The sequence below is a fragment of the Salmo salar genome, chromosome 09 (genome assembly GCF_965601325.2).
Source record: "Salmo salar chromosome 09, fSalSal1, whole genome shotgun sequence".
In the NCBI taxonomy this organism is placed as follows: Eukaryota; Metazoa; Chordata; class Actinopteri; order Salmoniformes; family Salmonidae; genus Salmo; species Salmo salar.
In genome coordinates this window covers 93,902,356-93,915,256 of record NC_138299.1, presented here as the reverse complement: position 1 = coordinate 93,915,256, position 12,901 = coordinate 93,902,356, and the positions used below count along the sequence as shown (strand labels likewise).

The following is a 12,901-nucleotide window of genomic DNA, read 5'->3' as shown; positions in this document are numbered from 1 at the left end:
TTATTTTTAACCAGATAAAGAATTCTCCTGTTTTGATCAATTCGATTGAATTAATTAGTTCAGATTTATACCATATTAGCATTCCCCCTGAGTCTCTTCCCTGTCTGATTCCTTTTAATTTAGTGGATGATAGGATATTTATTTAAATAAAAAAATATATATATATTTCACCTTTATTTAACCAGGTAAACTAGTTGAGAACAAGTTCTCATTTACAACTGCGACCTGGCCAAGATAAAGCAAAGCAGTGTGACAGAAACAACACAGAGTTACATGGAATAAATGGAACAAGCATGCAGTCAACACAATAGGAAAAAAACAAAGTCTATATACAATGTGTGCAAATGGCATGAGGAGGTATGGCAATAAATAGGCCATAGTAGCAAAGTAATTACAATTTAGCAGAGTAACACTGGTGTGATAGATGAGCAGATGATGATGAGCAGATGATGGTGTGTAAGTAGTGATACTGGTGTGCAAAAGAGCAGCAAAGTAAATAAAAACAATATGGGGATGAGGTAGGTAGATTGGGTGGGCTATTTACAGATGGACTATGTACAGCTGCAGCGATTGGTTAGCTGCTCAGATAGCTGATGTTTAAAGTTGGTGAGGGAAATGTAAGTCTCCAGCTTAAGCGATTTTTGCAATTCGTTCCAGTCACTGGCAGCAGAGAACTGGAAGGAAAGGCGGCCAAAGAGGTGTTGCCTTTGGGGATGACCAGTGAGATATACCTGCTCGAGCGCGTGCTACGAGTGGGTGTTGTTATCTTGACCAGTGAGCTGAAATAAGGCGGAGCTTTACCTAGCATAGACTTGTAGATGGCCTGGAGCCAGTGGGTCTGGCGATGAATATGTAGTGAGGGCCAGCCGACTAGAGCATACAGGTTGCAGTGGTGGGTGGTATAAGGCGCTTGGTAACAAAACGGATGGCACTGTGATAGACTGCATCCAATTTGCTGAGTAGAGTATTGGAAGCTATTTTGTAGATGACATCGCCGAAGTCAAGGATCGGTAGGATAGTCAGTTTTACTAGGGTAAGTTTGGCAGCGTGAGTGAAGGAGGCTTTGTTGCGAAATAGAAAGCCGATTCTAGATTTGATTTTGGATTGGAGATGTTTAATATGAGTCTGGAAGGAGAGTTTACAGTCTAGCCAGACACCTAGGTATTTGTAGTTGTCCACGTATTCTAGGTCAGAACCGTCCAGAGTAGTGATGCTAGTCGGGCGGGCGGGTGCGGGCAGCGAACAGTTGAAAAGCATGCATTTGGTTTTGCTAGCATTTAAGAGCAGTTGGAGGCCACGGAAGGAGTGTTGTATGGTATTGAAGCTTGTTTGGAGGTTAGTTAACCTGTTATGGATAGGGGGCAGTATTTTCACGGCCGGATAAAATACGTACCCGATTTAATCTGTTTATTACTCCTGCCCAGAAATTAGAATATGCATATAATTGTTTGATTTGGATAGAAAACACCCTAAACTTTCTAAAACTGTTTGAATGGTGTCTGTGAGTATAACAGAACTCATATGGCAGGCCAAAACCAAAGAAGATTCCAAACAGGAAGTGCCCTCTCTGACCATTTCTTGGCCTTCTTTAGCCTCTTTATTGAAAACAGAGGATCTCTGCTGTAACGTGACACTTTCTAAGGCTCCCATAGGCTCTCAGAAGGCGCCAGAACGTTGAATGATGACTCTGCTGTCCCTGGCTGAAAAACAGTAGCGCATTAGGACAGTGGTCGATCTGAGAACAATGAGACGGGCACGCGCGTGCACGTGAAGAGTCCATTTTAGATTTTCAGTCTTTGAACGAAAACAACGACTCCCGGTCGGAATATTATCGCTATTTTCTGAGAAAAATCGCATAAAAATTTATTTTAAACAGCGTTTGACATGCTTCGAAGTACGGTAATGGAATATTTTGACATTTTTTGTCACGATACGCGCGGGCGCGTCACCCTTCGTTACCCTTCGGATAGTGTCTTGAACGCACAAACAAAACGCCGCTATTTGGATATAACTATGGATTATTTGGAACCAAACCAACATTTGTTGTTGAAGTAGAAGTCCTGGGAGTGCATTCTGACGAAGAACAGCAAAGGTAATCCAATTTTTCTTATAGTAAATCTGAGTTTGGTGAGTACCAAACTTGGTGGGTGTCAAAATAGCTAGCCTGTGATGGCCGGGCTATCTACTCAGAATATTGCAAAATGTGCTTTCACCGAAAAGCTATTTTAAAATCGGACACCGCGATTGCATAAAGGAGTTCTCTATCTATAATTCTTTAAATAATTGTTATGTTTTTTGTGAACGTTTATCGTGAGTAATTTAGTAAATTCACCGGAAGTGTTCGGTGGAAATGCTAGTTCTGAACGTCACATGCTAATGTAAAAAGCTGTTTTTTGATATAAATATGAACTTGATTGAACAAAACATGCATGTATTGTATAACATAATGTCCTAGGAGTGTCATCTGATGAAGATCATCAAAGGTTAGTGCTGCATTTAGCTGTGGTTTTGGTTTTTGTGACATTATATGCTAGCTTGAAAAATGGGTGTCTGATTATTTCTGGCTGGGTACTCTTCTGACATAATCTAATGTTTTGTTTTCGTTGTAAAGCCTTTTTGAAATCGGACAGTGTGGTTAGATAAAGGAGAGTCTTGTCTTTAAAATGGTGTAAAATAGTCATATGTTTGAAAAACTGAAGTTTTCGGATTTTCGAGGAGTTTGTATTTCGCGCCACGCCCTATCATTGGATATTGGAGCGGTGTTCCGCTAGCGGAACATCTAGATGTAAGAGGTTTTAACACAGTGTCCAAAGAAGGGCCAGATGTATACAGAATGGTGTCGTCTGCGTAGAGGTGGATCAGGGAATCACCCGCAGCAAGAGCGACATCGTTGATATATACAGGGAAAAGAGTTGGCCCGAGAATTGAACCCTGCGGTACCCCCATAGAGACTGCCAGAGGTCCGGACAACAGGCCCTACGATTTTACACACTGAACTCTATCTGCGAAGTAGTTGGTGAACCAGGCGAGGCAGTCATTCGAGAAACCAAGGCTATTGAGTCTGCCGATAAGAATACGGTGATTGACAGAGTCAAAAGCCTTGGCCAGGTTGATGAAGACAGCTGCACAGTACTGTCTTTTATCGATGGCGGTTATGATATCGTTTAGTACCATGAGCGTGGCTGAGGTGCACCCATGACCAGCTCGGAAATCGGATTGCATAGCGGAGAAGGTACGGTGGGATTTGAAATGGTCAGTGATCTGTTTATTAACTTGGCTTTCAAAGACTTTAGAAAGGCAGGGCAGGATGGATATAGGTCTGTAACAGTTTGGGTCTAGAGTGTCACCCCCTTTGAAGAGGGGGATGACCGCGGCAGCTTTCCAATCTTTAGGTATCTCGGACGAAATGAAAGAGAGTTTGAACAGACTGGTAATAGGGGTTGCAACAATGGCGGCGGATAATTTTAGAAAGAGAGGGTCCAGATTGTCTAGCCCAGCTGATTTGTACGGGTCCAGGTTTTGCAGCTCTTTCAGAACATCTGTGATCTGGATTTGGGTGAAGGAGAAGCTGTGGAGGCTCGGGCAAGTAGCTGCGAGGGATTAAGAGCTGTTTGCCGGGGTTGGGGTAGCCAGGAGGAAAGCATGGCCAGCCGTAGAGAAATGCTTATTGAAATGTTTGATTATCATGGATTTATCGGCGGTGACCGTGTCGCCTAGCCTCAGTGCAGTGGGCAGCTGGGAAGAGGTGCTCTTGTTCTCCATGGACTTTACAGAGTCAGCTACAGGATACAAATTTCTGTTTGAAAAAGCTAGCCTTTGCTTTCCTGACTGAATGTGTGTATTGGTTCCTGACTTCCCTGAACAGTTGCATATCACAGGGAGTATTTGATGCTATTGCAGTCCGCCACAGGATGTTTTTGTGCTGGATGTTGTGCTGGATGTTTTTGTGCTGGTCAAGGGCTATATCTGTTTTAGTTCTACATTTTTTGAATGGGGCATGCTTATTTAAGATGGTTAGGAAATTACTTTTAAAGAACGACCAGGCATCCTCGACTGATGGGATGAGGTCAATATCCTTCCAGGATACCTGGGCCAGGTCAATTAGAAAGGCCTGCTCGCAGAAGTATTTTAGGTAGCGTTTGACAGTGATGAGGGGTGGTCGTTTGACCGCGGACCCATAGCGGATGCAGGCAATGAGGCAGTGATCGCTGAGATCCAGATTGAAAACAGCAGAGGTGTATTTGGAGGGCAAGTTGGTCAGGATAATATCTATGAGGGTGCCCATGTTTACGGATTTAGGGTTGTACCTGGTGGTTTCCTTGATAATCTGTGTGATATTGAGGGCATCTATTTTAGATTGTAGGACTGCTGGGGTGTTAAGCATATCCTAGTTTAGGTCACCTAACAGAACGAACTCTGAAGATAGATGGGGGCAATCAATTCACATATGGTGTCCAGGGCACAGCTGGGAGCTGAGGGGGGTCTATAACAGGCGGCAACAGTGAGAGACTTATTTCTTGAGAGATTAATTTTTAAAATTAGAAGCTCGAACTGTTTGGGCATAGACCTGGAAAGTATGACAGAACTTTGCAAGCTATCTCTGCAGTAGATTGCAACTCCTTCCCCTTTGGCAGTTCTATCTTGACGGAAAATGTTGTAGTTGGGTATGGAAATCTCAGAATGTTTGGTGGCCTTCCTAAGCCAGGATTCAGACACGGCAAGGACATCGGGGTTGGCGGAGTGTGCTAAAGCAGTGAGTAAAAAAAACTTAGGGAGGAGGCTTCTGATGTTAACATGCATGAAACCAAGGCTTTTTCGATTACAGAAGTCAACAAATGAGAGTGCCTGGGGACACGCAGGGCCTGGGTTAGCCTCCACATCACCCGAGGAACAGAGGAGGAGTAGGATGAGGGTACGGCTAAAGGCTAGCAAAACTGGTCGTCTGGTGCGTTGGGGACAGAGAATAAAAGGAGCAGATTTCTGGGCGTGGTAGAATAGATTCAGGGCATAATGTGCAGACGGGTATGGTGGGGTGCGGGTACAGTGGAGGTAAGCCCAGGCACTGAGTGATGATAAGAGAGGTTGCATCTCTGGACATGCTGGCTATACTGGGTGAGGTCACCGCATGTGTGGGAGGTGGGACAAAGGAGGTATCTAAGGCATGTACAGTGGTACTAGGGGCTCCGCAGTAAACTAAAACAATGATAATTATCCTAAACAACAGTATACAAGGCATATGTGAGAGAGACATAAAGTGAGGCATAAAGCAATCACAGGTGTTGATTGGGAGAACTAGCTAAGTCAACAACGGGTAAGACAACAACAACAGGTAAAATGGCGATGAATGGGCAGAGAGGGTCAGTTAACTACACACAGGGCCTGAGTTCGGGGCTAGGGCCGACAGATAAACAAAGGTAAACAAAGTGATAAATGAGCAGTCCAGCAGGCATCAGCTATGTAGCCAAGTGATCATAGGGTCCAGTGTACAGCAATAGATGAAACAGGGAAGCCGCTAGGTAGTCGTTACTACGCTGTCCTCTGTTGTCTTTCTCTCCTGCAGCCTGTCCTCTGTTCTCTTTCTCTCCTGCAGCCTGTCCTCTGTTCTCTTTCTCTCCTGCAGCCTGTCCTCTGTTGTCTTTCTCTCCTGCAGCCTGTCCTCTGTTGTCTTTCTCTCCTGCAGCCTGTCCTCTGTTCTCTTTCTCTCCTGCAGCCTGTCCTCTGTTCTCTTTCTCTCCTGCAGCCTGTCCTCTGTTCTCTTTCTCTCCTGCAGCCTGTCCTCTGTTGTCTTTCTCTCCTGCAGCCTGTCCTCTGTTCTCTTTCTCTCCTGCAGCCTGTCCTCTGTTCTCTTTCTCTCCTGCAGCCTGTCCTCTGTTCTCTTTCTCTCCTGCAGCCTGTCCTCTGTTCTCTTTCTCTCCTGCAGTCTGTCCTCTGTTCTCTTTCTCTCCTGCAGCCTGTCCTCTGTTGTCTTTCTCTCCTGCAGCCTGTCCTCTGTTGTCTTTCTCTCCTGCAGCCTGTCCTCTGTTCTCTTTCTCTCCTGCAGCCTGTCCTCTGTTCTCTTTCTCTCCTGCAGCCTGTCCTCTGTTCTCTTTCTCTCCTGCAGCCTGTCCTCTGTTGTCTTTCTCTCCTGCAGCCTGTCCTCTGTTGTCTTTCTCTCCTGCAGCCTGTCCTCTGTTCTCTTTCTCTCCTGCAGCCTGTTCTCTGTTCTCTTTCTCTCCTGCAGTCTGTCCTCTGTTCTCTTTCTCTCATGCAGCCTGTCTTCTGTTCTCTTTCTCTCCTGCAGCTCCTCTCTTAATGTGGTCAGATCGTTATTACTGTTCTGCCTGTCTTTTTGGAGCTCTCTCACCTCCTTTGTTAGATCAGCCAGCTCTCTTTTGAGTCCGTCTCTCTCTTGCTGAACCTCTTTCAGCTGTGTTGCAAGGCTGCTGTCCTGCTCTGTCTGCAACTTGGTTAGGAGCTCCTCTAAGGTGGGGATGCCTGGTTGCTGTTAACACCTTGGTTAGGAGCTCCTCTAAGGTGGGGATGTCTGGTTGATGTTAAGTTAGGGCTAGGGGGCAGTATTTGCACAGCCGGATAAAAAAACGTACCCGATTTAATCTGGTTACTACTCCTGCCCAGCAACTAGAATATGTATATAATTGTTTGATTTGGATAGAAAACACCCTAAAGTTTCTAAAACTGTTTGAATGGTGTCTGTGAGTATAACAGAACTCATATGGCAGTCAAAACCCTGAGACAAATCCTGACAGGAAACTGAAATCTGATGTGTGGATATCACTTCAAACATTTGCCATTGAAACACACAGGGGCTTGCGATTCATTTAGCACTTCCTATGGCTTCCACTAGATGTCCCCAGTCTTTACAAAGTGGTTTGAGCCTCCTTCCATCAAAATTGACTGAAAGAGAGGATGTTTACCTTGGTCACAGGGGATGGGCCATTACCATTGTGACGGCGCCCATGGGTACTCTCCCTTTTCAAAACGTTTTGAAAGACAATGCAACCGTCCCAATGGAATATTATTGAAGCCCTGGTTGAAAAAGCCCCTAAAGATTTATGTTATACAACGTTTGACATGTTTGAACGAACTTAAATATATATTTTTTGCTCATTCCTGACGACAAGTCAGACGCACACGGTACATTTTCACTAGCCTTCGGAGCGCGCTAACACTATTGGGACATAAATTATTAACTTTTTTGAACAAAACTACATTTGTTATGGACCTGGGATTCCTAGAAGTGCCTTCTGATAAAGATAATCAAAGGTAAGGTATTATTTACAATAGTATTTTTGATGGTTGATCGTTCCAAGTTGGCTCCAACATGTATAGCCTAGACTTTTCTTCTGGGCATACCACGTCGTTTATTGCAAAGTGTGATTTCCCAGTAAAGTTATTTTTAAATCTGGCAAAGAGATGGCATTCAAGACATGTTAATCTGTAAGTCTTTGAATGACAATATTACATTTTAACAATGTTTTCGAATAGTAATTTTGTAAATTGTAGCGCTGATCATCGGAAGCATTTGAGGGAAAGGATTTTCTGAAAGTCATGCGCCGATGTAAAATGCTGTTTTTATATATAAATATGAACTTTATCGAACAAAAAATGCATGTGTTGTGTAACATGATGTCCTAGGAGTGTCATCTGATGAAGGTTGTCAAAGGTTAGTGCTGCATTTAGCTGTGTTTTGGGTATTTGTGATGCATGCTAGTTGCTTTGAAAATGGCTGTGTGATTATTTCTGGCTGGGTACTCTGCTGACATAATCTAATGTTTTGCTTTTGCTGTAAAGCCTTTTTGAAATCGGACAACGTGGTTCGATTCAGGAGAGGTGTATCTATAAAACGGTGTAAAATAGTCATATGTTTTAGAAATTGAAGTTATAGCATTTATGAGGTTTTGCATTTAACGTGACACGATTACACTGGCTGTTGATTAGGGTGGGACGCAAGCGTCCCACTGGCCCAGACAGGTTAACACCTTGGTTAAGAGCTCCTCTAAGGTCTGGATGTCTGGTTGATGTTTACACCTTGGTTAGGAGCTCCTCTAAGGTCTGGTTGGTGTTTACACCTTGGTTAGGAGCTCCTCTAAGGTGAGGATGTCTGGTTGGTGTTTACACCTTGGTTAGGAGCTCCTCTAAGGTCTGGTTGATGTTTACACCTTGGTTAGGAACTCCTCTAAGGTCTGGTTGATGTTAACACCTTGGTTAGGAGCTCCTCTAAGGTGAGGTTGTCTGGTTGATGTTTACACCTTGGTTAGGAGCTCCTATAAGATGAGGTTGTCTGGTTGATGTTTACACCTTGGTTAGGAGCTCCTCTAAGGTCTGGTTGGTGTTTACACCTTGGTTAGGAGCTCCTCTAAGGTGAGGATGTCTGGTTGATGTTTACACCTTGGTTAGGAGCTCCTCTAAGGTCTGGTTGATGTTTACACCTTGGTTAGGAGCTCCTATAAGGTGAGGTTGTCTGGTTGATGTTTACACCTTGGTTAGGAGCTCCTCTAAGGTGGGGCTGGTTGATGTTTACACCTTGGTTAGGAGCTCCTATAAGGTGAGGTTGTCTGGTTGATGTTAACACCTTGGTTAGGAGATCCTCTAAGGTGAGGATGTCTGGTGGCTGTTTGCTCTCCCTGAGCAGGACCACCTCCCCCTCCAGTTTGGTGAACTCCTCCCTCATGGCAGCCATGGTGGTGAGGAGGGCCTGAGCCTGCTCTGCACTGAGGGGGTCGCTCTCCTCCTGGAGCGTGTCCTCCACTATGGTGGGAAGAGAGGTGCTGGATGTGCCTTTTTTGGTGGGGAGAGTAGGGGTGAGGGTGGTGCTGGTGGAGTTTGTCTTGTGGGAGGGCATGTCACTGGTGGTGTCCTTCTCTCTCTCCACTCTCTCCTTAATGGTCTGAATGTCTGTTTCAAACAGCCTAACGTTACCTTGCACCATGACAGTCCCAGTCTTGTAGAGGTTGATTGTTATTATGGTGCTGTCAGGGTCATCTGTCTTTTAGATTTTCAGCTTCCACCCATTACAGATTCCTTCTTTCTTTATGGATGGGTAGTGAGAGCACACTGCTGAGCGCCATGCATTTGGCTGGTCAGTGACATCACCGTTTTTGTAGAGGTCTGCGAAAAGGGTTTCTGGCCTCCCCTTGTAATGGTCGTCGTACGTAGTGGACCAAGGCGCAGCGGGTTGAGTGCTCATAATGACTTTTATTGAACACAAACAAAACAAGAAAACGATCGAACAAACAGGATTGCAGGCTAAAACACACAGCTATGCAACCACAACCTCCCACAAAAGGACAGGTGAAACAGGGCTACCTAAGTATGACTCTCAATCAGCAACAACGATGTACAGCTGTTCCTGATTGAGAGCCATACCAGGCCAACAAAGAAATACACAGCATAGAAAACCATAGAAATACAAAACAAGAACATTACCCAAAAACCCCGGAACACATAAATCAAACGCCCCTCTTACATAAATACATGGTGCATGTGGGCTCTGCTACTACTGCTGTTGCTGCTCTGTGCCGCTGCCCCGTTGCCATAGCAACCGATTTGTTTGTCTGCTGCTGTTGCTAGCTAGCGCTAATTTAGTTCAAAAACCAGCAAAAAGAGTGACAAATCTTCACACAAAAAAAACAGAAGATATGTTTAAAGTTAGTCCGTGCTCCTTTTTGGTTTATTCACTCAGTTTGGTCGTTTGATGTAGTTGTATTAACTCCCCTTGTTAGGTTTGTTCTAGCTCGTTTCTTCTGGCTAGCTTGTTAGTCTGCTGGCTAGGTCTTTGTTGTGTAGCTAGCTAGCTAGCTTTTTTTCTATTCTGAATGAATAGAGTTGTTGTTCATCACTTCTTGTCTAGAATTCTTTTTCCATTAGAGTGTTTATCTCGTTCTAAAAACAAAAAAATATTAATATATCAGGAGCTCATGTTGAACATGACTCTCTCTCTCGCTCTCTCTCTGACCCCTGCTGAGTCTCAATGACCCCTTAACTTTAACCCGGACCTCTACCCCCCTGAAGTCCAAGGAACTCTTACTCAGAAAGACCATAATCCATACAGAGACCCCATGAGGACTGGCTTTCTGTTTATATAGGAAAGTTCAACCTTGGGAAACCATTTGCTGCTCTCGCTCCCCCAATGAGAGAGGGAGGAAGGGGGAGGGCTACAGGCTGAACTCTCTCTCCCCCACTGAGAGAGGGAGGAGGAGGGAAGGGGGAGGGGGAGGGCTACAGGCTGAACTCTCTCTCCCCCACTGAGAGAGGGAGGAGGAGGGAAGGGGGAGGGGGAGGGCTACAGGCTGAACTCTCTCTCCCCCACTGAGAGAGGGAGGAGGAGGGAAGGGTCCAGGTTGAACTCTCTCTCCCCCACTGAGAGAGGGAGGAGGGAGGAGGGGGGAGGGCTTCAAGCTGAAGTAAATTTTTGTAATTTCAATTTAAGGGCTTTATTGGCATGGGAAAGATATGTTAACATTGCCAAAGCAAAGTGAAATGAACAATAAAAAGTAACAGTAAACATTACACTCACAGAAGTTCCAAAAGAATAAAGACATTTCAAATGTCATATTATGTCTATATACAGTGTTGTAACGATGTGCAAATAGTTTAATTACAAAAGGGAAAATAAATAAACATAAATATGGGTTGTATTTACAATGGTGTTAGTTCTTCCTTGGTTGCCCTTTTCTTGTGGCAACAGGTCACAGATGTTGCTGCTGTGATTGCACACTGTGGTATTTCACCCAATAGATATGAGAGTTTATCAAAATGTTGTTTGTTTTCAAATTCTTTGAGGATCTGTGTAATTTAAGGGAAATATGTGTCTCTAATATGGTCATACATTTGGCAGGAGGTTAGGAAGTGCAGCTCAGTTTCCATCTCATTTTGTGGGCAGTGTGCACATACTGTAGCCTTTCTCTTGAGTGACAGCTCTGCCTACGACGGCCTTTCTCAATAGCAAGGCTATGCTCTCAATAGCAAGGTTATGCTCACTGAGTCTGTACATAGTCAAAGCTTGGGGTAAAGGAAAAAGAGGTAGAGTTTTTCTCCTACTCTTGGCTCAACTTTATAAAGATTTATTCAGTACTCACATGTGATGTAGTAATTCATATTCTTCTTAAACTCCAGGCCCATATAGTTGGGACTAAACTCCTGGAACTTGATGGTGAACTTTATGTCCTTTTCTGGCTTGTTACAGTTGACCAGTACGTTGGGGTCCATGACCGTGCTGCACCCCTCCGCCTGCTCCCTCCTGACCAGGTACAGCTTATAGAACTCATAGTCTCGTCCTGGCTCAGCCTTGGGGCAGATAATGTCCAGCTTGTCCCCGATATCTGGGTAGATGACCAGCCCTCTACCTGACAGGAACCTGAGGAGAGGAGAAGAGTGTTAATAAGATATCTGGGTAGATGACCAACCCTCTACCTCTACCCGAACAGGCTCTCATTAACATCGATGGGGCTGTAGTGGAGCGGGTCGAGAGTTTCAAGTTCCTTGGTGTCCACATCACCAACGAACTATCATGGTCCAAACACACCAAGACAGTCATGAAGAGGGAACGACAACACCTTTCCCCCTCAGGAGACTGAAAAGATTTGGCATGGGGCCCAGGATCCTGAAAAAGTTCTACAGCTGCACCATCGAGAGCATCCTAACCGGTTGCATCACCGACTGGTATGGTAACTGCTCGGCATCTGACCGTAAGGTGCTACAGAGGGTAGTGCGTACGGCCCAGTACATCATTGGGGCCAAGCTTCTTGCCATCCAGGAACTATATACTAGGCGGTGTCAGAGAAAAGCCCAAAAAATTGTCAAAGACTCCAGTCACCCAAGTCATAGACTTTTTTCTCTGCTACCGCACAGCAAGCGGTACCGGAGCGTCAAGTCTAGGGCCAAAAGGCTCATTAACAGCTTAACAGCCAAAGAATTGCTAAACAATTAATCAAATGGCCACTGGACTATTTACATTGACCCCAAGCATACTTCCAAAGTTGTGGCAAAATGGCTTAAGGACCACAAAGTCAAGGTATTGGAGTGGCTAAAAAAGCGTGTGCGAGCAAGGAGGCCTACAAACCTGACTCAGTTACACCAGCTCTGTCAGGAGGATTGGGCCAAAATTCACCCAACTTATTGTGGGAAGCTTGTGGAAGGCTACCCGAAACATTTGACCAAAGTTAAAAAATGTAAAGGCAATGCTACCAAATACTAATTGAGTGTATGTAAATGTCTGACCCACTGGGAATGTGATGAAAGAAATAAATAATTCTCTCTACTATTATTCTGACATTTCACATTCTTAAAATAAAGTGGTGATCCTAACGAACCTAAGACAGGGAATTTTTTACTAGGATTAAATGTCAGGAATTGGGAAAAACTGAATTTAAATGTATTTGGCTAAGGTGTATGTAAACTTCCAACTTCAACTGTACATGTACAAATTACCTCGACTAACCTGTACCCCCGCACATTGACTCGTTATCGGTACCCCCTGTATATAACCTCGTTATTGTTATTTTATTGTCTTACTTTTTATTATTTTTTACTTTAGTTTATTTGGTCAATATTTTCTTAACTCTTTCTTGAACTACACTGTTGGTTAAGGGCTTGTAAGTACGTTTTTCACAGTACACATGATGTATTCGGCACATGTGACAAATTAAGTTTGATTTGATGTCTGTAAATGCCTCCACATGGTACCCTGTTCCCAAGAATGGCCATTAGGAACCTGGTCAATGGTAGGCTTCGAGGGGACTCCTATGGTAGGTACACATATAGCCCATCTCTTGGCAGTAGTACTGTAGACTACTTGATCACTGACCTCAAACCAGAGTCTCTCAGAGCGTTCACTGTCAGCCCACTGACACCCCTATCACAGCAAAATCACAGTCTACTTGAACAGAGCAATACTCAATCA

The 12,901-nt window shown here is 44.4% G+C and overlaps 1 protein-coding gene across 1 annotated transcript in view; it reads right to left on the bottom strand.

The window, feature by feature from the left end:
- The window catches only part of LOC106612232 (ephrin-B1), a 153,167-nt gene that overhangs the window by 70,607 nt on the left and 69,659 nt on the right, over nucleotides 1-12,901 (bottom strand). The window contains exon 2 of the mRNA XM_045724164.2: nucleotides 11,079-11,356. Coding sequence (XP_045580120.1) covers nucleotides 11,079-11,356 — 278 coding nt within the window. The remainder of the gene's footprint in view (nucleotides 1-11,078; nucleotides 11,357-12,901) is intronic.